Source organism: Carcharhinus amblyrhynchos, chromosome 6, assembly GCF_965287045.1.
Source record: "Carcharhinus amblyrhynchos chromosome 6, sCarAmb.v2.hapA, whole genome shotgun sequence".
Taxonomy (NCBI): Eukaryota; Metazoa; Chordata; class Chondrichthyes; order Carcharhiniformes; family Carcharhinidae; genus Carcharhinus; species Carcharhinus amblyrhynchos.
Genome location: NC_137329.1, coordinates 67,574,986 through 67,601,161, shown reverse-complemented (window position 1 = coordinate 67,601,161; position 26,176 = coordinate 67,574,986). Strand labels below are relative to the sequence as shown.

Sequence of the window (26,176 nt, the reverse complement as noted above, 5' to 3'; positions counted from 1 at the left end):
GCTAGTTAGGTGTACTGGCCATGCCAAATTCTCCCTCAATGTACCTGAACAGGCAACAGAGTGTGGCGACTAGAAGATTTTCACAGTAACTTAATTGCAGTGTTAATGTAAGCCTACTTGTGACTAATAGATAAATTTTAACTTTAGATAATGAACACTATAGAAAGAGAGGATGAAAAAGATTTGAGAAGATGGAGAAAAATAAACTGAAAAGGCTGGAAACACAGTGAGGCAACCCAATGCTTCATACATCAAAGTCAGATAGATTAACCAATCGATAAACAGGAAAAGGGAGAAAGATGGAGAGATAACAGAGTGAACCAGGTAGTTATGGAGAGTGGGAGAGCCAGAGTGCGAAATAACAAAAATAAAGAGCAGGATTGTCAAGGAAGAGAGAAAAACATACTTGTGATCTCAGGAGTTTGTTGAAGGCTCGAGAAAATTTATTGAAATCTTGGACACCTGAGATTTTGGATGAGTGGGGTGAGAGTTTGAGAGAACTTGAGATCCCAAAAGAAATTTGCTAGGAAGTTTGAAGAGATCTTGGAGGCTTTTGGTGAGATTATAGAGGGGTTTGATGAAGTCACAGAGGTTTGATGAAATTATGGAGGGGTTGGAGGGTGAAATTCCCGGTGTTTAATGAGAACTTGGAGAATTTTATAGAGAACTTCATGGAGGTGTGGAGATATTGTGAGGGAGTCTGTTGAGATTTGAGGTGCTTAAACATTATCAAATTAAGCACCTCAATTTGATCATGTTTAATAATGATAATGTTTCCCCAAGGATTTGAGCACTTGAGTCAATAGAGGTTTACAGCATAGAAACAGGCCCTTCGGCCCAACTTGTCCATGCCGCCTGTCTTTTTAAAACTCCCTAAACTGGAGGAACTGGATCAATCTGAGTGGTCTGAAATCTTGGAGGAAATTGATGAGGATTTGGAGGGCCTTGGAGAGGGCAGGAGAGGCATTTCCAAAGCTTTAATTGGAATTTGGTTTATGCACAGGGATTATGCCTAAGTTTATGGCATCAGACGCCCAGTCACAAAAACAAAATGTTCAGATGCTGGAAATCAAAAAAAAGATAAAGTTCTGGAAATAGTCACACAATATACACTCAATATTCTTCGAATAGAGGACCAGTTTCCTCAATCTCTCCTCCTAAGACAATGCCATCAACCCATGGATTAATCTAGAGCCCCATTATTGCAGATATATCCTTGCTTAGGTGAGGACACCAATCAATACTTCAAGTGCAGTCTCACTTAGGCTCTATTCAATTGTCGTCAGACATATTTACCCCTTACATTCTTTTATGATAAAGGCTAACAAACCTTCTGAATTGCTTGCGACACCTGTATGTTAGCTCTTAATGACTCATGAACAAGAACACCCAGCTCCCTTTGGGCATCAACATTTCCCAACCTCTCTCCATTTAAAAAACTTCTCTGCAATTTTGTTTTTCTACCAAAATGGGTAATTTTATACTTATTCACATTACATTCCATTTGCTACGTTGTTACCCACTCACTCAGCCTGTCCAAATTGTCTTGCACACTCCTTGCATCCTTCTCACAACTCACTTCCTACTTAGTTTTGCGTCATCAGCAAATTTGGAAATATTACATTTGGTCCCTGCATTAAATCATTTGCATAGATTGTGGACAGCAGTGACCCAGCACTGATCCTTCTAGACCCCAGTAATTCTTTTTAGCATGCAATCACAGGTAATAGTTTCTGCAGTCATTAAATGGAGCTCTTGGAGTCCTCCACTGATTGAAGACTGCCCACTGCTCTGACACAACGATATGAATCGTTAATTTGGGGGCATCACAGCTGCAGTCTGGCTTCCATGCAAGGCCCCACTTGTGATGATTTTCTGCACAAAGGCCTTGGCGTAAACAGCTCAGTGCCCAATGTTGGTGTGGCAGGTTGAAGCCAGATGGGTGGGCTGTGGGGTCTGCAATAAGTGGGTGTTAATGGTGGCATTTTGATTCCATTTCTGCTGCCATAGGGCCTCTGCTATTACTCCTTGGCATGGTGTGATTGAGAGGCAAGCAGCAGGATGATTGGTAAGATCCTCATGTAGCAGCAGGCTTGAGCTCATAAACCTTCCCTAAGAGCTTTCTTGTTGCAATTTTCCTCCTTATGTGAGGGGATGGGATGTTGCTCAGGACTTCGAGCCATGGGAGTTGAGGTAATCAGAGGGTACCCAAGATGATACACACAGTGTTGAGCCAGGTATCGACAAGACTGGTGTGGGATGAGTTGTACCATGCTGTCTTGCTCAGGTGATGTTTCAGAGAACTGAAGAATAACCAGTGTTGTTCCATTATTTAAGAAGGGCAGCAGGGATAATTCAGGAAATTATAGGCCAGTGAGCTTTACGCAGTGGTAGAGAAATTATTGGAAAAGATTCTAAGGGGCAGGATTTACTCATACTTGGAAACAAATGGACTTATTTGTGACAGACAGCATGGTTTCGTGAGCGGGAGGTTGTGCCTCACTAACTTGATCGAGTTTTTAGTGACAAGATGATAGATGAGGGAAAGGCAGTGGATGTTATGTACATTGGGCTTCAGTAAAGCCTTTGACAAGTAGACTGGTACGAAAAGTGAAGTCACACTGGATCAAAAGAGAGCTGGCAAGATGGATATAGAATTGGCTTGGGCATAGAATAGTCTCACAACACCAGGTTAAAGTCCAACAGGTTTATTTGGTAGCAAAAGCCACTAGCTTTTGGAGCGCTGCCCCTTCATCAGGTAAGTAGAAGTTCTGTTCACAAACAGGGCATATAAAGACACAAACTCAATTTACAAAAGAATGGTTGGAATGCGAGTCTTTACAGGTAATCAGGTCTTAAAATTACAGACAATGTGAACGGAGAGAGTGTTAAGCACAGGTTAAAAGATGTGTATGGTCCCAGACAGGACAGTTAGTGAGATTTTGCAAGCCCAGGCAAGTCGTGGGGGTTGCAGATAGTGTGACATGAACCCATGATCCCGGTTGAGGCCACCCTCACGTGCGTGGAACTTGGATCTCAGTCTCTGCTCAGCGACTCTGCATTGTCTTGTGTCGTGAAAGCTGCCTTGGAGAATGCTTACCCGAAGATCAGAGGCCGAATGCCCATGACCACTGAAGTATTCCCCAACAGGAAAAGAATACTCTTCCCTGGTGGTTGTCGGGCGGTGTTCATTCATCCGTTGTTGTAGCGTCTGCATGGTCTCCCCAACGTACCATACCTCAGGACATCCTTTCCTGCTGCGTATCAGGTAGACAATGTTGGCCAAAATATACCAAACATCTTAACGCACAGGTTCAAACAAGACCTCTCCACTGCTCAAGACCTTCAAGCAATGCTGCACACTAGATACATCGATGACATTTCCTTCCTTTGGACTCATGTTGAGCAATCACTGAAACAACTACATGGTGACATCAACAAGTTCCATCCCACCATCAGACTCACCATGGATTACTCTCCAGAATTGGTTGCATTCTTGGACACATGCATCTCTATCAAGGACGGTAACTTCAGCACTTCACTGTACCGCAAGCCCACGGATAACCTCACAATGCTCCACTTCTCCAGCTTCCACCCTAAACACGTTAAAGAAGCCATCCTCTATGGACAAGCCCTCTGTATACACAGGATCTGCTCAGATCGCAACAGACACCTCCAGAAACTGAAAGATGTCCTGATAAGAACAGGATATGGCACTCGACTCATCAATTGACAGTTCTGACGTGCCACAGCAAAAAAACCACACCTACCTCCTCAGAAGACAAACAAGGGACATGGTGGATAGGGTACCCTTCGCCAGAGCGGAGAAGCTATGACATCTTCTCCAGAGCCTTCAACATATTGATGAAGACAAACATCTCGCCAAGACCACTTCTTGCCTTCAAACCGCACAACTGCAAACAGACCATTGTCCGCAGCGAACTACCCAGCCTTCAGAGAACAGTGACCGCAACACCACACAGCCCTGCCACAGCAACCTCTGCAAGAAGTGCCGGATCATTGACACGGATGCCATCATCCACCAGGTATGTACACGGTACATACTCTTGCAACTCAGCCAATGTTGTCTACCTGATACACTGCAGGAAAGGAGGCACGGGGAGACCATGCAGACGCTACGACAACGGATGAATGAACACCGTTCGACAATCACCAGGCAAGAGTGTTCTCTTCCTGTTGGGAAACATTTCAGCAGTTCATATCACACCATCTGCAACCTCCACGACTTGCCTGGGCTTGCAAAATCTCATTAACTGTCCTGTCTGGAGACAATACACATCTCTTTAACCTGTCCTTAATGCTCTCTCCATGCATATTGTCTGTACCTGTAAGACTTGATTATCAACCATTCTAACCATTATTTCATAAAATTGAATTTGTGTCTTTATATGCCCTGTTTGTGAACAGAACTCCCACTTACCTGATGAAGGGGCAGCGCTCCGAAAGCTAGTGGGTTTTGCTGCCAAATAAATCTGTTGGACTTTAACCTGTTGTTGTGAGACTTCTTACTGTGTTGACCTCAGTCCAACGCCGGCATCTCCACATCTAGGGCATAGAAGACAGAGGACAGCAGTAGATGGGTGCTTTGCTGAATGGAAGGCTGTGCCTAGTGATGTTCCACAGGGATCAGTTCTGGGACCTTTGTCGTTGATAGTACATATAAATGATTTGGAGGAAAATGGAACTAGCCTGACCAGTAAGTTCGCAAAAATTGGTGGACTTGCAGATAGTGAAGGGGATTGCCAGAGGACACAGCAAGAACCTTTAAGAATATTGATAGGCAAAGGAATCTGGGTGTACAGGTACTCCCAGGTCACTGAAAGTGGCAAAGCAGGTGGAGAAAGTAATCAAGAAGACATATGGCATGCTTACCTTCATCGGCCGGGGCATTGAGTTTAGAATCATCAAATCATAGAACCCTACAGTGCAGAAAGAGGTCCTTCGGCCCATCAAGTCAGCACCAAACACAATCCCACCCAGGCCCTAACCCCATCTCTCTGCATATTATACCCACTAATCCCTCTAACCTCCACTGCCCTGGACACTAAGGGACAATTTCTTTAAAAATTGGCAAATTATGTTGCAGCTTTATAGAACCTTAGTTAGGCTGCAATTGGGATATAGTGTTCAATTCTGGTTGCCACACTACCAGAAGGCATTGGAGACAGTACAGAAAAGATTTACCAGGATGTTGCCTGGTATGGAGGGCATTAGCTATGAGGAGAGTTGGAGAAACTTGGTTTGTTCTCAGTGGAACGATGGAGGTTGAAGGGTGACCTGATAGAAGTCTACAAGATTATGAGAGGCATGGACAGAGTGGATAGTCAGAAGCTTTTTCCTAGGGTGGAAGAGTCAATTACTAGGGGGCATAAGTTTAAGGTGTGAGGGGCAAGATTTAAAGGAAATGAATGAGGCAAATTTTTTTACACAAAGAATACTGGGTGCCTAGAACTTTCTGCCAGGGGAGGTAATGGAAGAGGATACAGTAGTGATTTTTAAGGGGTTTCTTGACAAGTACATGAATAGGATGGGAATAGAGGGATATGGTCCTGGGAAGGATAGGGGTTTTAGTTAAATCAGACAGCATTGTCGGTGCAGGCTTGAATCATAGAATCCTACAGTGCAGAAAGAGGCCCTTCGGCCCATTGAGTCTGCACCGAACACAATCCCCCCCAGGCCCTACCCCTATATCCCTACATATTATACCACTAATCCCTCTATCCTACACATCCCTGGACACTAAGGGGCAATTTCTTAGCATGGCCAATCAACCTAACCCGCACATCTTTGGACTGTGGGAGGAAACCGAAGTACCCGGAGGAAACCCACGAAGGGCCTGTTCCCGTGCTGTAATTTTCTTTGTTCTTTGTTCAAGGTATAGACCGATTGGAGACTTGGACGGAGAAATGGCAGGTGGAGTTTAATCTGGACAAATCCATAGAATCCTACGGTACAGGAGGAGGCCATTTGGCCCATTGAGTCTGCACTGACCACAATCCCACCCAGACCCTATCCCCACAACTCCATCTATTTATCCTGCTAGTGCCCGCGACACTAAGGGGCAATAACAATGGCCAATCAACCTAACCTACATATCTTTGCACTGTGGGAGGAAACAGAAGCACTTGGAGGAAACCCATGCAGACACAGGAAAAATGTGAAAACTTCACACAGTCATCCAAGGCTAGAATTGAACCCAGATCCCCAGCGCTGTGATGCAGCAGTGCTAACAACTGTGCCCTATTTTATTTCGTGAGAGAATGCATCTTGGAAGGTCCAATACATGTTGGAATTATATAGTAAAAGGTAGAACCCTTTGGAGTATTGACAAGCAAAGAGATCTGGACATACGGAAAGTGGCAATGCAGGTGGCTAAGATCATTGAAAGTGGCAATGTAGGTGGATAACGTGGTCAAGAAGGAATATGGCATGCTTGCCTTCATCAGTCAGGGCATTGAGTGCAAAAATTGGCAGGTCATGCTGCAGCTGTGCAGAACCTTAGTTAGGCCTCCATTACCAGAAGGATGTGGATACTTTGGAGAGCGTACAGAAGAGTTTTATTTCGATGTTGCCTGGTCTGGAGAGTATTAGCTATGAGAAGAGGTTGGATAAACTGGAACGACGGAGGTTGAGGGGTGACCTGAGGCTTACAAGATTGAGTGGCACGGACAGAGTGGACAGTCAGATGTTCTTTCCTAGGGTAGAAAAGTCAAGTGCTGGGGAACATAGCTTTAAGGTGCGTGGGGAAAATTTAGAGGAGATGCGTGAGACAAGCCTTTTTACACAGAGGGTGGTGAATGTCTGGAATGCACTGCTTGGGGAGGTGATGGGGACAGGTATGATAGCAGCATTTAAGGGGCATCTAGGTGAATGCACGAATTGGATGGGAATGGAAGGATACGGGTTTCTTAAGTGCATACGGTCTTACTTTAGGCAGGCATCATGATTAGTGCAGGCTTGGAGGGCCAAAGGGCCTGTTCCTGTGCTGTACTGCTCTTTGTTCTTCATATGTAAATTGAATCATCCATTATTACTATATCATCCATGTTACATGCAACTCTAATTTCCTGATTTATATGCCCATGCCCAACAATACCCCTATAGTTTGGTGGCTGTTTCTTAGCTGCACCCAAACTGATTGCATGCCATGCTTCTTCAATCTAAGATCCTTTGTCACTATTGTATTTCTTACCCCTCATTAACAAATGCTACTCCACCTCCTCTAGCTTTTTGCCTATCCATCCTAAATGACATATATCCCCGAACTTCAGTTCCCAGTCTTGGTCATCTTATAATTATCCATAATGGCAAATGATTCATACCTTTATCTCTATTTTATAATAATCTTTGTTACAAATATGATTCAAATAAAGCTCCCTTCATTTATCTTTTTAACATTATTCTGCATTCTGATCCTATTAGATGCTTAGCTTCACTTCTTCTGCCTTCTAAATTTGCTTACAACTTTTCTACTTCCTCTTACCAGTTTTGCTTCCCTCCAATCTGAGTCCCCATTCAGGTTCCCATCCCTCTACGAAGATCAAAAATTTCCAGCACAGGAACAGGCCCTTCAGCCCTCCAAGCCTGCACTAATCAAGCTGCTCAACAGAACGAAAACCCCCTACCCTTCCAGGGACCATATCCCTCCATTCCCATCCTATTCACATATTTGTTAAGATGCCACTTAAAAGTCACTGTCGTATTTGCTTCCACTACCTCCCCCGGTTGTGAGTTCCAGGCACCCACCACTGTGTGCAAAAAAATTGCCTCGTACATCTCCTTTAAACCTTGCCCCTCACACCTTAAACCTGTGCCCCTAGTAACAGACTCTTCCAATCTTCTGAGTATCCACTCTGTCCATGCCTCTCATAATCTTGTAGACTTCTATCAGGTCACCCCTCAACCTCTGTCATTCCAGTGAGAACAAACGAAGTTTCTCCAACCTCGTCTCATAGCTAATGCCCCCCATACCAGGTAACATCCTGGTAAATCTTTTCTGGACCCTCTCCAAAGCCTCCACATCCTTGAAGTGTGGCAACCAGAATTGAACACTATATTCCAAATGTGACCTAACTAAGGATCTATAAAGCTGCAAGCATGACTTGCCAATTTTTAAACTCAATGCCCTGGCTGATGAAGGCAAACGTGCTTCTGCCATTTACTGTATATTTCTAATCTGCATTAGACCTTTCAAAATGCACTAACTCACATTTGTCCAGATTAAATTCCATCTGCCGTCTCTCTGCCTAAGCCTCCAACCGATCTACATCCTGCTGTATCCTCTGACAGTCCTCATTGTTATCCGCAGTTCCACCTACCTTTGTGTCGTCAGCAAACTTGCTAATCAAACCAGTTACATTTTCCTCCAAATCATTTATATGTATTACAAACAGCAAAGGTCCCAGCACTGATCCCTGAGGAACGCCACTTGTCACAGCCCTCCATTCAGAAACACACCCTTCCACTGCTACCTCTGTTTTCTATGACCGAGCCAGTTCCATATCCATCTTGCCAGCTCACCTCTGATCCCGTGCGATTTCACCTTCTGCACCAATCTGCCATGAGGCACCTTGTCAAAGGCCTTACTGAAGACCATGTAGCCAACATCCACTGCCCTACCTTCACCAATCATCTTCATCACTTCCTCAAAATATTCAACCAATTTAGTGAGACACAACTTTCTCTTCACAAAACCATGTTGCCTCTCACTAATACGTCCACTTATTTCCAAGTGGGAGTAAATCCCGTCTCGAAGAATCCTCTCCAATAATTTCTCTACCGCTGACTGGTCTGTAAATACCCGGATTATCTTTGCTACCCTTCTTCAACAAAAGAACAACATTGGCTATTTCCAATCTTCTGGAATCTCCCCTGCAGCCAGTGAGGATACAAAGATTTCTCTCAAAGCCCCTGCAATTTCCTCCCTTGCTTCTTTCAGTATTCTGGGGTGTATCCCATCAGGCGCTGGGGACTTGTCTACCTTAATGTTTCTCAAGAATCCCAATACCTCCTCCTGTTTGATCTCAACATGACCCAAAATATCGACACACCCTTCCCCAGAATCATCATCTACCAATTCTACTCTTTGGTGAATACTGACACAGAGTACTCATTTAATACCTCGCCCATTTCCTTTGGCTTCTTGCAGATTTCCTCCCCTATCCACTCTCTGGCTACCCACTTACTCTTTATATATGTATAAAAAGCCTTGGGATTTTCCAAACCCTGGTGGCCAATGACTTTTCGTGACCCCTTTTAGCTCTCCTTACCCCTTGCTTAGATTCCTTTCTACTTTGCCTGTATTCCACAGCCAGCTTCCTAGCTTTGACAAATGCTTCCTTTTTCTCTTTACTAGGCTCACAATATAGAACATAGAACATAGAACATAGAACACTACAGCACAAACAGGCCCTTCGGCCCACAAGTTGCGCCGATCACATCACCTACCAACCTACAGACCTATCTATAACCCTCAATCTCATTAAACCCCATATACTCATCCAGAAGTCTTTTAAAAGACCCCAGCGAGTTCGCCTCCACCACCACTGACGGCAGCCGATTCCATTCACTCACCACCCTCTGAGTGAAAAACTTACCCCTAACATCACTTCTGAACCTCCCTCCCCGCACCTTAAATCTGTGTCCTCTCGTAGCGACCATTTCAAACCGGGGAAATAGCCTCTGAGAGTCCACCCTATCTATTCCTCTCAACATTTTGTAAACTTCTATCTTTATATCTTCTGTTATCCAAGGTTCCTGAAACTTGCCATATTATCCTTCATCCTTACAGGAACGTGCCAGTCCTGAATTCCTATCAAATTACACTTGAAAGCCTTCCATATGCCAGATGTTGATTTGCCCTCGAACATCTGCCCCCAATCTACATTCTTCAGTCCCTGCCTAATTCTTGTCATTAGTTCCCCCAGTTTAGCACCCTAATTTGAGGACTACACTTAGAATCATAGAATCCTACAGTGCAGAAACAGGCCCTTCGGCCCATCAAGTCTGCACCGACCATAATCCCACCCAGGCCCTATCCCCATATCCCTACACATTTACTCGCTAATCCCTCTAACCTACACATCCCAGGACACTACGGGGCAATTTTAACATGGCCAATCAACCCAACCCGCACATCTTTGGACTGTGGGAGGAAACCGGAGCACCCAGAGGAAACCCACGCAGACATGAGGAGAACGCGCAAACTCCACACAGACAGTGACCCAAGCCGGGATTCGAACCCAGGTCTCTGGAGCTGTGAAGCAGCAGTGGTAACCACTGTGCGACCATGCCGGCCTAAATGCACTAGTGGTAATTTATCAAAATTCGCTGGACTCTGTGGTGGTTCCCGCAGATTGGAAAACAACAGATGTGATGCCATTGTTTAAAAAAGGAGGTAGACAAAGGCAGGTAACTATAGGCTGGTTAGCTTAACTTCTGTAGTAGGGAAAATGTTTGAATCTATCATTGAGGAAGAAATAGCAAGACATCTGGATATAAATTGTCCCATTGGTAAGGCACAGCATGGGTTCATGAAGGGAAGATCACGTTTAACTAATTAGGTGGAATTCTTTGAGAACATTATATGTGCAGTGGATAATGGGGAATCTGTGGATGTGGTGTATCTGGATTTCCAGAAGGCATTTGACAAAGTGTCGCACCAAAGACTGCTACGTAAGATAAAGGTACACGGTGTTACGGGTAATGTATTAGCATGGATAGAGGATTGGTTAACTAACAGAAAGCAAAGAGTGGGTTAAGTGGGTGTTTTTTCTGGTTGGCGATCAGTTACTAGTGGTGTGCCTCAGGGATCAGTGTGGGGACTGCAATTGTTTACGATTTATACAGATGATTTGGAGTTGGGGACCAAGTGTGGTGTGTCAAAATTCGCAGATGACACTAAGATGGGCGGAAGAGCAAAGCGTGCAGAGGACGCTGAAAGTCTGCAAAGGGATAGATAATCTAAGTGAGTGGGCAAGGGAGTACCATGTTGGTAAATGTGAGGTCATTGGTCGGAATAACAGCAAAATGGATTATTATTTAAATGGTAAAAAATTGCAGATGCTGCTGTGTAGAGGGACCTGGGTGTCCTTGTGCAGGAATCTCAAGAAGTTGGTTTGCAGGTGTATTTAGAAGGCAAATGGAATTTTATCGTTTATTGCTAGAGAGATGGAATTTAAAAACAGCAAGGTTATATTGCAGCTGTATAAGGTGCTATTGAGGCTACGCCTGGAGTACTGAGTACAGTTTTAGCCTCCTTACTTGAGAAAGGATATACAGGCACAAGAGGGGGTGCAGAGGAGATTCACTAGGTTGATTCTGGAGTTGTTCTTATGTTCTTAATAGGGGTGGCCAAGGAGAACCATGGATGTGGTTTATTTAGACTTTCAGAACGCATTCGACAAGCTCCATCAGTACCTTAAAGCTTACTGAATTGTGGTCACTGTTCCCAAACTGCTCCCCTACTGAAGCGATGACCACCTGGCTAGGCTCATTCCCCTGTACCAGGTCAGTATCAGTACGGACCCCTCCCAAGTTGGACTATCTACACACTGTTTCAAGACGCCCTCCTGGATGCTCCTTATGAACTCTGTCCCATCCACACCTCTAGCACTAAGTGAGTCCCAGTTAATATATGGGAAGTTGAAATCTCCCACCACAACATCTTGCCAGAATCTGCCAATACATCTGTTCCTCTATCTGCCACTGACTGTTGGGAGGCCTATAGTAAATCCCCAACATTGTGACTAGTCCCTTCTTATTCCTCAGCTCTATCCATATTGCCTCACTGTGGTGTCCTCCCGCATTTACAGCTGTGATATTCTCCTTATCCAGTAGTTCAACTCCCCTAGCCCTTTTACATGCCCCTCTATCCCGCCTAAAACATCTGTATCCTGAAACATTAAGCTGCCAATCCTGTCCTTCCCTTAACTAAGTTTTTGTAATGGCATCATAGTTCCAAGTATTAATTCAAGCTCCAAGTTCATCTGCTTTACCTGTAACACTTCTCGCACTGAAACAAACAAACTACTAATCTAATTAGAACTCTCCCCAACACCACTGGCAAATCTCCCTGTGAGGATATTAGTCCCAATCCTCAGAAGGTGCAGTTCATTCATCATATATGGGTCCCACCTGCCGCAGTGTGATAAACCCCACGAGGTCCACGGACAGTCATTGATTGATCTCCCCATCCCATTGAGTATGCTCCCCTGGTAAAGGACAGTGGCCTGACCAGCTGGAGCTCAGTACCTGAGGGTTTTATAAGGCAGGCCCAGCACTGGGCCTGCTGAACTGCAATCCAAAACAGGGATGAGTGAAATAGGAAATTGCGGACACCAGCTGCCAACTGACTGCGGCTAGAGGAGCATTGTCAAGGATTCCTGAGTCGAGAGGAATGGAGCTGAACTGAACTGAGTTGCTACTTAGAACCATAGAACATTACAGCACAGAAACAGGCCTTTTGGCCCTTCTTAGCTGTGCAGAACCGTTTTTCTGTCTAGTCCTACTGACCTGCACCTGGACCATGTCCCTCCACACCCCTCTCATCCATGTACCTGTCCAAGTTTTTTCTTAAATGTTAAAAGTGAACCCGCTTTCACCACTTCATCTGGCAGCTCATTCCACACTCCCACCACTCTCTGCGTGAAGAAGCCCCCACTAATGTTTCCTTTAAACTTTTCCGCCTTTACCCTTAACCCATGTCCTCTAGTTTTTTTCTCCCCTAACCTCAGTGGAAAAAGCCTGCTTGCATTCACTCTATCTATACCCATCATAATTTTATACACCTTTATTTTATACACCTCTAAGACCTAACCTATTCAACCTTTCTCCGTAACTCAGTTTCTCAAGTCCCAGCAACATCCTTGTAAACCTTTTCCGCACTCTTTCAACCTTATTAATATCCTTCTTGTAATTAGGTGACCAACACTGCACACAATACTCTAAATTTGGCATCACCAATGTCTTATACAACTTCACCATAACATTCCAACTCTTATACTCAATACTTTGATTTATAAAGGCCAACGTACCAAAGCACGCTTTACGACCCTATCTACCTATGATGCCACTTTTAGGGAATTATGTATCTGTATTCCCAGATCCCTCTGTTCCAGTGCACTCTTCAGTGTCCTACCATTTACCTTGTATGTTCTACCTTGGTTTGTCCTTCCAAAGTACAATACCTCACACTTGTCTGCATTAAACTCCATCTGCCATTTTTTAGCCCATTTTTCTAGCTGGTCCAAATCCCTCTGCAAGCTTTGAAAACCTTCCTCACTGTCCACTATGCCTCCAATCTTCGTATCATTAGCAAATTTGCTGATCCAATTTACCACATTATCATCCAGATCACTGATATAGATGACAAACAGCAATGGATCTGGCACTGATCCCTGTCGCATACCATTAGTCACAGGCCTCCACTCAGAGAAGCAATCTTTCAGTACCACTCTCTGGCTTCTTCCATTGAGCCAATGTCTAATCCAATTTACTACCTCTCCATGTATACCTAGCGACTGAACCTTCTGAACTAACCTCCCATGCAGGACCTTGTTAAAGGCCTTACTGAAGTCCATGTAGACAACATCCACTGCCGTCCCTTCATCCACTTTCCTGGTAACCTCCTCGAAACATGACCTACCACGCACAAAGCCATGTTGACTCTCCTCAATAAGTCCCTGTCTATCCAAATATTTGTAGATCCTTCTTTAAACAACGGAACAACATGTGCTATCCTCCCATCATCCGGCACCTCACCCGTGGATACCAACATTTTAAATATACCTGCCAGGACCCCTGCAAATGGGTGGCATGGTAGCACAGTAGTTAACACTGCTGCTTCACAGCTCCAGGGGCCTGGGTTCGATTCCCAGCTCAATTCACTGTCTGTGTGGAGTTTGCACATTCTCCTTGTATCTGTGTGGGTTTCCTCCGGGTGCTCCAGTTTCCTCCCATAATCCAAAAATGTGCATGTTAGGTTGATTGGCCATGTTAAATTGCCCCTTATTGTCCTGAGGTGTAGGTTAGAGGGAATAGTGGGTAAAATATATAGGGATATGGGGGAAGGGCCTGGGTGGGATTGTGGTCAGTGCAGACTCGATAGGCCAAATGGCCTCCTTCTAGGTCTGAGGGAATACCCTGTCCGGTCCAGGGGATTTAACTACTCTGATTTGCATCAAGGCAGCAAGCACTTCCTCCCCTTTAATCTGTGTAGGTTCCATGACCTCCCTACTTGTTTGCCTTATTTCCATAGACTCCATGCCACTTTCCTTAGTAAATATGGATGCAAAAAACCCATTTAATATCTCCCCCATTTCTTTTGGTTCCACACATACATACTTGGAGGGAGAAAGGACTGTGCTAGATGAACTTGGGCCAATGGAGTTTTTTTGGAAGGACCTGCTGCAGGATGGCCCAGGTCCACTGGAAAGCTTGAAGTCCCTATCAGCCTGGAGAAGCTGGCCAGCACCCTCAACAGCCTTTCTCAGGAAAGGCTCCAGGGCTGGACAGGCTGATAGTGGACTCTTCAGACCATTCTGGGATGCCCTGCAGGACAATCATGAGGGAGAATATTGCTCCCAGGGAGATGCCCCTTTCATGGCGCTGGAGAGTGATTACCATGCTGCCCAAGAATGGGGATCTCCACCACCTGAAAGACTGGTGCCTGGTCTCCCTCCTCAGCACAGATTATAAAATCTTTGATCATGTTATAAAGTGGAGGTTGAATTCATCCTTCTGAGAACTTACACTGAAGCACCCAAAAAATGATAACTTGCATTATAATTTGTAAGAGCGTGTGTAAAGTGGTGTGACCTATACTTCAGCAACTTTTAGTGGTTAAATACAAAATAAATCCTTGACACTCACTCTAAAATCAACATATAGCAATTTATTTATCTAACAGTGAACAATTTAATTAAACTATTAATATACCAAATAAATCCTTCTATTAACTGTTCCCAAATAAAACCAGATTCTAATTGTATGCTGTTCCAATAAATACAATTCCCACTCATTAACAAAAATAGAATTTAATCACTCTAAACTACAACCAGGTTTTGTGTCTTCTGGAATATTCTGGGCCTTCTGTTGATTCTTCTGTCTGGAACTTCATTCTTATTTGGTACCTTTGCTATCTAGATGCTTTCTCTAAGACATAGATGAAACGGTGAGAGCCAGTGATTCTCTCTCGTGAGAACTGTGAGCTGTTACTTCTGGCACGTGGCAGTTGCTCTCTCTCTTGTCCCACTATCCACCTTCTTTTACACCTGTGATGACATATCAATATTTCCCACAAGAGGACTGGTCCTAGGTTGTTAAAAAAAGCATCAGATTTAAATTTAATATGTTCTTGGTATCTAAATGCCTGATTCAAATTGATTAATTAAATTTAAAAAAATCAAAAGTCTGTTGTCTTGGTAAAAAATTGCTACTTGGCTTTCCGATACAAATATTTCAGTTTGGGGCTCCCTTTGTACTTGCACTTTTTTTTAACTCTCTGAACTTTAAGAAAATCATTTTTCAAAAGGGACTATGTAATGCTTTCTCCCTAGTATTTTACAAACATCAATCTATACTTACTCTACCCAACTTCGCAGCAACAGGTCATTTCACCTTGGCTCCGTGCTGAACCACATGATCCACGCTAACCAGTCCTGCACAGTCCTGGGCCAAACCATCCACAATAATCTCCATCTGGTCCGGGGCCTAATCCATCGTTCTCAGAGGACTGGTCTGTCCTGACCAGGAAAAGGCGTTTGACAAGGAGGATCACGAGTATCTACTCTGAACTCTGGGGGCATTTGGGTTCAGGATGGACTTTGTCGCCTGAATCTGATTACTAAATGCTGTTGCAATGTGTCCCATTAAGGTTAATGGATCTCTGATGGCATCCCTCTGCTTTGGGAGAGGAGTGCCGCAGGGCTGCTCTTTGCCTGGTCAACTGTATTTGATTTGTGTAGCCATTACTGCGCCTCTTGTGGGGGAGGTTGTTGGGTTTGACTCTGCGTGGACTGGGCATAGGAGTACTCCTGATAGCTTACGCTGATGACGTGCTCCTCGTGTTCACAGACCCAGCTGACCTGCGGAGGATGCACAAGTGCCAGGCTGTGTACTTCGCTGCAACCTCTGCTGGGAGGCTGAAAAGCACAGGGAAGAAGCACTACATTCCCCTCTTCACTGGACTCCCAGCTGCTCACTCTGTCCAGGACACACACTGTGCAACCTGAACTCTGACTTTTGTAATTATACTACCTGAGATTCAGACAAGAGTCAGCTCTGCTACAGCTACAGAAACTGAATTAAAACAGGTATCTAATTAGTTCATTACAACTGTTCACCAAGGAGGCATGGTGGTGGCATAGTGGTTAGCACTGCCATCTTACAGCGCTAGGGACCTGGGTTCAATTCTGGCATCAGGCCACTGTCTGTGTTGAGCTTGCATGTCTGCATGGTTTCCTCTGGGCGCTCCAGTTTCCTCCCACACTCCAAAAGATGCGCTGATTAGGATGATTGGCCATGCTTAAATTGCCTCTTAGTGTCAGGGGGATTAGCAGGATAAATACATGGGGTTACAGGGATAGGGCCTGAGTGGGATTGTTGTCAGTGCTGGCCCTCCTTATGTATTGTAGGGATTCTATGACAGAGCTTGCTTAAGACCGGAAGAAACTTAAAAATTAAATTTTTGTTAACTTCTAAGTGCAAACAAAACTAGATTCTTTACGAAGGGATGAAACTTCAAGATTCTCTCAGTCACCAAACTTCCAGCGGCTCACTCTGTTGAGTTGCAACTGGTGCAGGAGAGACACTTTTCAGTGGCCAGTCCATTAAAGCTGATTTTTTTTTCGGAGTTTTGCCTGAATGCTTGTGAAGCTGGTCCAATAAGGACACTAAAGCTGTTTAAAGTATATTTATTAGTGTCACAAGTAAGCTTACGGTAACACTGTAATGAAGTTATTGTGTAAATCCTCTAGTCATCACACTCCAGTGCCTGTTCGGGATGTGGACAGAGAAAGAATGGCTACAACAATGATTTAACAACAATAATGGCAATAGCGGCTCTAAAATGGCTGTTCTGACTGAGAGTGAAGCATGCTGGGAATTTTGGTTAACTTATAGATTAAAACCAGATGCAGGTCATAAAGAGGCTTGGTCTGGGAGCTGTGACCTGAAGCTTCCAGTGTTGGTCAGATCAGAGAAATTGTTTACGTTAACTGAGACACCATGGCTCCAATTTATAGCTGCTATCTATGGAGTATGCAGTTTGAACTCCAAAAGTAAATTCACTGGATGTTCGAGCCATGTGATTGGTTTCTGGTGACACAGTTGGCTCAATGACAGAGAATCTTACGGAAGCAAGTAGAGAATTGTGGATAAAAGACGTGAGTTCTTTGTTTGGCAAAGATAACTTGAAGAGAACAACCATCGCAAGAAGCTTGTACCCTGAAGAATACTTCAAGGAGAAGAAAGTAGATTCTACATTTAGGATATTGCTTGGCCAAGGCTTTCCTAAACTCGGTAGTATTTATTTTCAGTTAAATAATTAAAATTGATGTTCAGTTTAAAAGTTAAATAGTTAAAGCTGATGTTCAGTTAGAGTTAAAGCTGAGTAAAGAGTTGATGGGGGAGGCGGTAACCCTATAGCCAGCCATAGTGGGATTAAAGACCTATCTTTCAGTAATATTATGGGGGTGGATTGATTCGTGTTCCTGATATGTCAGGTGTAGAGGGAGTAGGGATTAATTTTTTAAAAATTGACTATTGTTCCTGGGCTAAACACTGATTTTCCTTAGTTATTCTAAAAGAGAGATTTTGAAGTAAGGTTAGTCAAGAGGAAGGCCCATTAAAACAGACCACGTGGGATAAGGAGCTTAAACCCTCACTAACATTACAAAGAACCCCAAGGGGTCCTTTTTTTTCAGAAAGGGCCTTTGACAAGGTCCCTCATGGCAGACTGGTGCAGAAGGTGAAGTCTCATGGGATCGGAGGTGAGTTGGCAAGATGGACACAGAATTGGCTTGGTCATAGAAGACAAGGGATAGCAGTGGAAGGATGTGTTTCTGAATGGAGGGCTGTGACAAGTGGCATTCCTCAAGGATCAGTGCAGGGACCTTTGCTGATATATATATATAAAAAGGATTTGGAGGAAAACGTAACTGGTTTGATTAGTAAGTTTGCGGATGACACAAAGGTTAGTGGATTTGCAGATAGCGATGAGAACCATCAGAGGATGCAGCAGGATATAGACCGGTTGAAGGCTTGGGTGGAGAGGTAGCAGATGGAGTTTAATCTGGACAAATGTGAGGCAATGCATTTTGTAAGATCTAATAAAGATAGGAAATATACAGGAAATGGCAGAACCCTTAAGAATACTGATAGGCAGAGGGATCTGGGTGTCCAGGTACACAAATCACCAAAAGTGGCAACACAGATGGAGAAGGCAGTCAAGAAGGCATACAGCATGCTTACCTTCATCAGCCGGGGCAGTGAGTTTAAAAATTAACAAGTCATCTTGCAGCTTTGTAGAACCTTAATAAGGCCACACTTGGAATATAGCATTCAATTCTGTTCGCCACACTATCAGAAGGATGTGGAGGCTTTGGAGAAGGTACAGAAAAGATTTACCAGCATGTGGCCTGGCATGGAGGGCATTAGCTATGAGAAGAGGTTGGAGAAACTTGGTTTGTGCTCACTGGAAAGACGATGGTTGAGGGACGACCTGATAGAAGTCTACAAGATTATGAGGGACATGGTCAGAGTGGATAATCAGAAGCTTTTTTCCCCAGGGTGGAACAGTCAATTTTTAGGGGGCATAGGTTTAAGATGCAAGGGGCATGGTTTAAAGGAGATGTATGAGGCAAGTTTTTTTACACAGAGGGTGGTGGGTGCCTGGAACTCGCTGTTGGGGGAGGTAGTGGAAGCAGATACGAGAGCCAGTTTTAAAGCGCATTTGGTCAAATACATATTAGAGGGTCCCCGGAAAGATAGAGGGTTTTGGTTCAGTCGGGCAGCATGGTCAGTGCAGGCTCGGAGGGCCAATGGGTCTGGTCCTGTGCTGTAATTTTCTTTGTTCTTTGAGTTGCAGTATGTTACAGAATTGAGAGAGAAAAGAACTATGTTCTCTCACATTACTAGGGAAATATTGTAAATTAATTGGCAAGATGAAAAACTGATGAGACAAAATCTGAGGTTGAGCTGATATTTGAATAGATTTTGTATTTCAATGAGTTTGGTCTGGTTTCTTGTTGAATGGAGGTGATTGTTGTTACATTAGATTGAGAACAGCAGTTGTTAATGCCTTTGCTTTGTTCTTGTGGTGTATTTATTGTGGGCAATAAATGCAATACTTTACACTTTGGCTTAACTTCAACGTGGCTGAGGAAATGTTAAAATTGTTAAAATTTAAGTTTAAGATTTCTTGAATTGACTTTTGTTTGAGTTTGATTAGTTTGGAAGAAAGGAGAATTAATATATTTTCTTTAAATGTTTTATTTTCATTCCAGTATAAAATGTTGAGTTTGAAAGGGAAAATGCTGTGGAATGAATGTTGGAAGCTTCCATGTGTGTTTGTGTGTTTAATAAAGTGGTTGTGTAGATGTTTTTGTTGTTGCTTGTTTTAATGTTCTTCCCCAAATTGTGATTTTACGGTAGTGGGTTTGATACATTTAAAATCAAATGGAAATTGGATTAAATTGAAATAAGATAAATTTTTGGAATGCCTTGACCTCTTGAGTATAATCAAGTGCTTAAGGTACAGAGGATATAAATATATGTGATATATATGTGGGAAGTTACTTTGAACACAATTTTTTGGAAAGTAAATTGAAATTTTAAAATAAAAATTTGAAATAACCTATTTGAATTGAATAATCCTGGATTCAAATTGTGATAAGGAAGGATTTAAAGCTTGGAGGGAACCATGTGCTCTTTGACTTGAAGAAATCGTGACATCACTTTGGAATGTGTTTTATTTCTTGTGCCTCTTTTAACTGGCAGCTTTTGTTCCTAATATGAATTTTACTTTAGTTTTGTATTTTAATTTGACAGATTATGAGACCAATTTAACTCATTTGGCTCCAAGCAGAATGTATTTGTGTTTTGTTTTAAATAGGTGGCTTGAGAAAAACAAGTCTAGCAGCATCAAGATTGTTTATCACAACCCATGATAATTGAGAGCTGAAGAGTTTGGCTCATTCAGATTTTATTATTGTTACCTTTGAATTGAAGTGATTGGTTATACTCAAGCATTACAGTTTCTGACATTTAATTGCTTAAATAGATTGAGTGCATAAAATTGGCAACTAATAAACAGGAAGTTACCCAAATTCTAGAGGTAAATACGTTCTAATTTTTGACAAATAAAGGGTAATGGAAAGATAGTCTGTATGGGTTTTGCGTTTCAAAGAGGGACACATTGAAACATATTCTTGTGATGTTACCATTTGAACCTGGACTGATTTTCCAAATATCTGTTCTTTTTGTTTTCTATATTGTGTAAATGTTATCTACAGTAATGCACATGTGAACATGTAAAGTTTGTTTGGTTCAATGAATCTAAATGCTAATAAACTGGGAGTTAATTTTCTGTGAAAAATTAAGGGCCCTGGAGGGTGTCAATGACATTATAACAGATTATAGGATTTTTCCTTCGTAATTCTTCGGGGTTACAGGAGTTAAAATGCTTAAAAGAGGAACAAATAAATCATTTGTGCAAATCATGTTATTCATAAATAAAATTGGTAAAATGTATGGAAGGATGGAGGAGTTTGCTCTACAATTTGTTAAACTGGTAGAATATCATTTGAATTACTTCTTGTATTTTGGTTACATTGTGTTAATTGAGTCATAAAAGAATAGCATGTGTGAGGCAGATTTTGAGCTGCGACTGTGGAAGTTTAAATTTATAATGGTAATTGTGCCAAAAAGTGTTTATTATGCAAATTTGGATCATTTTTAAATATCAGATACTTTTGAGAGTTAGACCTACCTCTTTAGACTTTTGGTGCAAGACCCTCCTAAATCTAAATTTAAATTTTATTTCCCTTTTGCATCTGTACCAATGATTTATTATTGTTTTGTGCATAAGTCAACCGAAAATACTGTAATGGTAATAAATTTGAACAAGGTTTTATATGACAATGTTTCCTATGAAGTGGTACCAGTTTTGAAGTATATTTATCTGATTGGTGTCCCTTCAACTTTGAAGTTACATTTTTATTTAACACAGAAGTTGTTAAATCAAGAAATGACAAATGGGGAGCAAGAATGATTTGATGGTTCAAGCTCACCAGAGGAGGGAGTTTATTAATGATTTAGCAAGGGCTATAGTGCAGAGGTGTTCATGGTCAATACTGTTTATTTTACATATCTGGACATTAGCCAGGTGGGTTAAGACAATTTGAATTGAACAATGGAAATTAAGAATCCAGATACAGACATTATGAAGTAGATACCTGTTTACTGTTTAATTTGTAAGATGGAAAGGAAAAATAACGCAACAGTTGCATATGGAAATGTTGTTACAAAACAAATTTTGTTAATTGTAAATACAACATTTGTAACATGTTAATAGTTAGTTTGGCTGGATTTTGATACTACCTGGTTGCGGTAAGAGTTTGGTCATTGTGATCCATTTCGCTATATACTCCAGAATCAAGAGGAAGGAATGTGGACAGAGAAAGAACGGCTACAACAATGATTTAACAATAATAATGGCAATAGTGGCTTTAAAATGGCTATTCTGGCTGAGAGCTAGGCATGCTAGGAATTTTGGTCAATTTATAGAATAAAACCAGATGCAGATCGTAAAGAGGTCTGGGAGCCTTGATCTGAAACTTCCTGTGTTGGTCAGATCAGGGAAGTTGTTTACATTAACTGAGACACCATAGCTCCGATTTATGGCTGCTATGTGTAGAGCATGCAATTTGAATTAAGTATAACCATTTTGTTCAAAAGTAATTCCACTGGATGTTCGAGCCATGTGATCGATTTCTGGTGACACAGTTTGCTGGATGACAGAAAATCTTCTGGAAGCAAATAGAGAATTCTGGATTAAAGACATATGAGTTCTTTGTTTGGCAGTGATAACGCAAAGAGAATAACCATCACAAGAAGCCTGTACCCTGAAGGATACTTCAGAGAGAGAAGGTAGATTCTATAGAGGATATTTCTTGGCCAAGGTTTTCCTAAACTTGGTAGCATTTATTTTCAGTTAAATAGTTAAAATTGATGTTCAGTTAAAGTTCAGTAGAGTTAATGAATTGCAATTGTTTATGTCTAAGTTTGTACTAGAAATGTTAAATAAAGAAATAATTGAATTACTGTCCTTTGCTTGTCTCATTAAACTGAAATGCTTGGAAGATGTTTAAATTGAAGCTGTATAACAGGGTCATAGACGGAGAATTTAGCATGGCCATTGCATTTAATCAGCACACCTTTCAGACTGTGGCAGGAAACTGGAGCACCCAGAGGAAACCCATGCAAACACAGGGAGGATGTGCAGACTCCACAAAGACAGTGACCCAGGAATCGAACCTGGATCCTAATGTGTCATAAATACACAATCCATTCTCACTGAAGTACAGGAGCATGCTGATGACAATTGCCCTGTACATTAGGATATTTGTTAACTTACAGATGTCAGTGTCAAACATTCATGGCTGCAGTTGGTATAAGGCTGAGCTGGCACAGCTCATCCAATGTTGGATCTCCCGATCAATGGTGGCACTTTAAGGGAGGTGGAGGCTAAGGGATAGCAAATACTGAAATCATTTTGGAGTCTCTTCTTCAACATGTATGGGGGCAAGAGGGGAGCAGCTGTGGAATATTCAGTTCAGCAAACTGTTAGTTTAATCCATCCCTTCCAGTTGTAAACCCTCTCTCATTAATGTTGCTCTGATTCTGGTCTTCTGGGCATCTCATGGCATTTGACCATGTGAGGCATCCAGGAGCTCTGGCAAAACTGGAGTCAATGGGAATCAGGGAAAACCCTCCACCTGTTGGAATCACGCCTGGTATAAAGGAAGATGGTTGTGCTGGTTGGAGGTCAATCATCTCAGTTCCAGACATCACTGCAGGTGATGAAGCATTTTCAGCTGCTTCATCAATGACCTTCCCTCCAACATAAGTTCAGAGGTGGGGATGGTAACTGATGACTGCATAATGTTCAGCACCATTCACGACTCTTCAGATATTGAAGTAGTCCATGTTGAAATGCAACAAGATGTGGACAATATCCAGACTTGGGCTAACAAAGGGAAAGTAGCATTTGTGCCACAAGAGTGCCAGTCAATGGCCATCTAGAGTGAATCTAACCATTGCCTCTTGACATTCAATGGCATTACCATCGCTGAATCCCCCACTATCAACATCCTGGGGTTACCATTGACCAGAAACTAATTGAACCAGCCACATAAATACTGCGGCTACCAGAGCAGTTTGAAGACTAAGCGGCATGTAATTCACCTCCTGAGTCCCCATTCCTGTCCACCATTTTCAAGGCACAAGTCAGGCTTGTGATGGAATACTTTCCACTTGCTTGGACAAAGGAAATTACAGCACAGGAACAGGCCCTTCGGCCCTCCAAGCCTACACTGACCATGATGCCCATCTGAAATAAAACCCCATACACTTCCAGGTATGCTGAACCTTAATGCAACATTGTTCCACTAACTCAGCTACAATATCATGACTATTTCTGGTCTTTAGGAAGCAGAGATATTTTGAGATAGTGAGATGTTGTAATTCGGAAGGCATGGCCCATACACTGGATAAACCTTATGGGAGACAGTTCCATGCCTTGGAAACAAAGCAGCAAAAATGATTTGAGTGGGAAAAGCAATTCCAATGTGTTGCACAGACCTGCTGGGTCAAACAAGCTTCTTCTGCACCATATCAATCTACAGGAATACTGGAAGGAGCCAACAGTAACAACATGAAATCATACAACTCCCTGACACATAGGGTGGTGGGACACTGGAATGCATTACCAAGCAAGGTGATCGAGGTAGACATGCTATGATCATTTAAGACTTATCTAGATAGCCACATGAGCAGACTGGGAATAAAGGGATACACACGGATGGTCTGGTTAGGAACACATGATCGGTACAGGCTTGGAGGGCTGAAGGGCCTGTTCCTGTGCTGTATTGTTCTTTGCCTGGATGAGTGCGGCTCCAACAACAGTCAAGAAGCTCGACTCCATCAGGGACAAAGCAACCCGTCTGATTGCTACCCCTTCCAGAAATGTTCAATCCCTCCACCACCAACACACAGTACCATTTACAAGATGCGCTGCAAGAACTCATCAAAGCACCTTAGATAGCATCTTCCAAACCTACGACTACTACCATCTAAATGGAGAAGAGTAGAAGATACCACGGCACACCACCACCCGCAAGATCCCCTCCAAGCCACTTACCATCCTGACTTGGAAATATATCACCATTCCTTCACTGTCAAAATCCTGGAATTCCCTCTCTAATCGCATCATGGTTATACCTACAGCTCAGGGACAGCACCTGTTGAAGAAGACAGCTCACTGCCGTTTCCTGAAGTGCAACTAGGGATGGACAATAAATGCTCGCCTGGCCAGTGGCACCTACATCCTGTGAATATATTAAACAAACCACTTTTCCATCATTAATCCTTGTGCTAAACAAATATGATTGGAGACCGACAGAAGGCAAATTACACAAGGCATTTACCTTGATTTCTAATCACACCACACTCCTTTTCCTTTTCTCGCACTAACTGCTTCAGCTCCTCTATGTGTGAAACCATCAGATTCTCCGCCTCTGCATCTGATGCGATATCTATGGACAGAAAAAACAACCAGGTGTTTCTTCCAAAGGAACATTTCAAAAATGCATCTAATAAAAATACAACAAAACTTACTCCAAATTATAAATCAAAGAAAGGGTTTAATAAAGAAACATCATTATTTCAAACTTGGGGTCTCACCCTGGGCCACTCCAAGCTACCCACAATTCTACACAGTTCCTTATTTACAGTGAGTCAGTGGTCAGCTGACTGTTGTCACTCTGTAATTGAGCAAAGAACAAAGAAAATGACAGCACAGGAACAGGCCCTTCGGCCCTCCAAGCCTGCACTGACCATGCTGCCTGATGGAACTAAAACCCCCTACCTTTCTGGACATCATATCTCTTTATTCCCATCCTATTCACATATTTGTCAAGACGCCCCTTAAAAGTCACTACCGCATCTGCTTCAACTATCTCCCCTGGCAATGAATTCCAGGCATCCACCACTCTGTGTAAAAAAATCTGCCTTGTACAACTCCTTTAAACGTTGCCCCTTGCACCTTAAACCTGTGCCCCCTAGTAATGGACTCTTCTGAAAAAGCTTCTGACTATCCATTCTGTCCATGCCTCTCATAATCTTGTAGATTTCTATCAGGTCACCCATCAACCTCCATCGCTCCAGTGAGAACAAACCATGTTTCTCCAACCTCTCCTCATAGCTAATGCCCTCCATACCAGGCAACATCTCAGTAAATCCTTTCTGTACCCTCTGGTAGTGTGGCGACCAGAATTGAACAATATATTCCAAGTGTGGCCTAACTAACGTTCCATAAAGCTAAAACATGTCTTGTCAATTTTTAAACTCAATATCCCAGCTGATGAAGGCAAGTGTGCCACATACCTTTTTGACTACCTTCTCCATCTGCATTGCTACTTTCAGTGACCCGTGTACCTGTACACCCAGATCCCTTTGCCTATCAATGCTCTTAAAGGTTCTGTCATTTACTGTATATTTCCTACCTGTATTAGACCTTCCAAAATGCATGACCTCAATTTGTCTATGGTTTACTGGGTCAGCTGACCCTCACATCTTGTTCTCATTGGTGACATTGCATCCAATACAAAGTTGTCACTGGTTACATTCTAACGCCAAATTCAGCTAGGTTAGTGCGGGGGACGCCCTGCCCCGGGTTGGTGCGGGGGACGCCCTGCCCCGGGTTGGTGCGGGGGACGCCCTGCCCCGGGTTGGTGCGGGGGACGCCCTGCCCCGGGTTGGTGCGGGGGACGCCCTGCCCCGGGTTGGTGCGGGGGACGCCCTGCCCCGGGTTGGTGCGGGGTCGCTGCTATTTGCCCTTTGAGCCTACTCTGCTATTTGCCCTTTGAGCCTACTC

The 26,176-nt window shown here is 43.0% G+C and overlaps 1 protein-coding gene across 6 annotated transcripts in view; it reads right to left on the bottom strand.

Moving 5' to 3' along the window:
• The window catches only part of mical3a (microtubule associated monooxygenase, calponin and LIM domain containing 3a), a 422,657-nt gene that overhangs the window by 73,319 nt on the left and 323,162 nt on the right, over positions 1-26,176 (bottom strand). For all 6 annotated transcript variants that reach the window (XM_080190575.1, XM_080190577.1, XM_080190576.1 and 3 more), the window contains one exon: positions 24,729-24,836. In XM_080190575.1, coding sequence (XP_080046701.1) covers positions 24,729-24,836 — 108 coding nt within the window. The remainder of the gene's footprint in view (positions 1-24,728; positions 24,837-26,176) is intronic.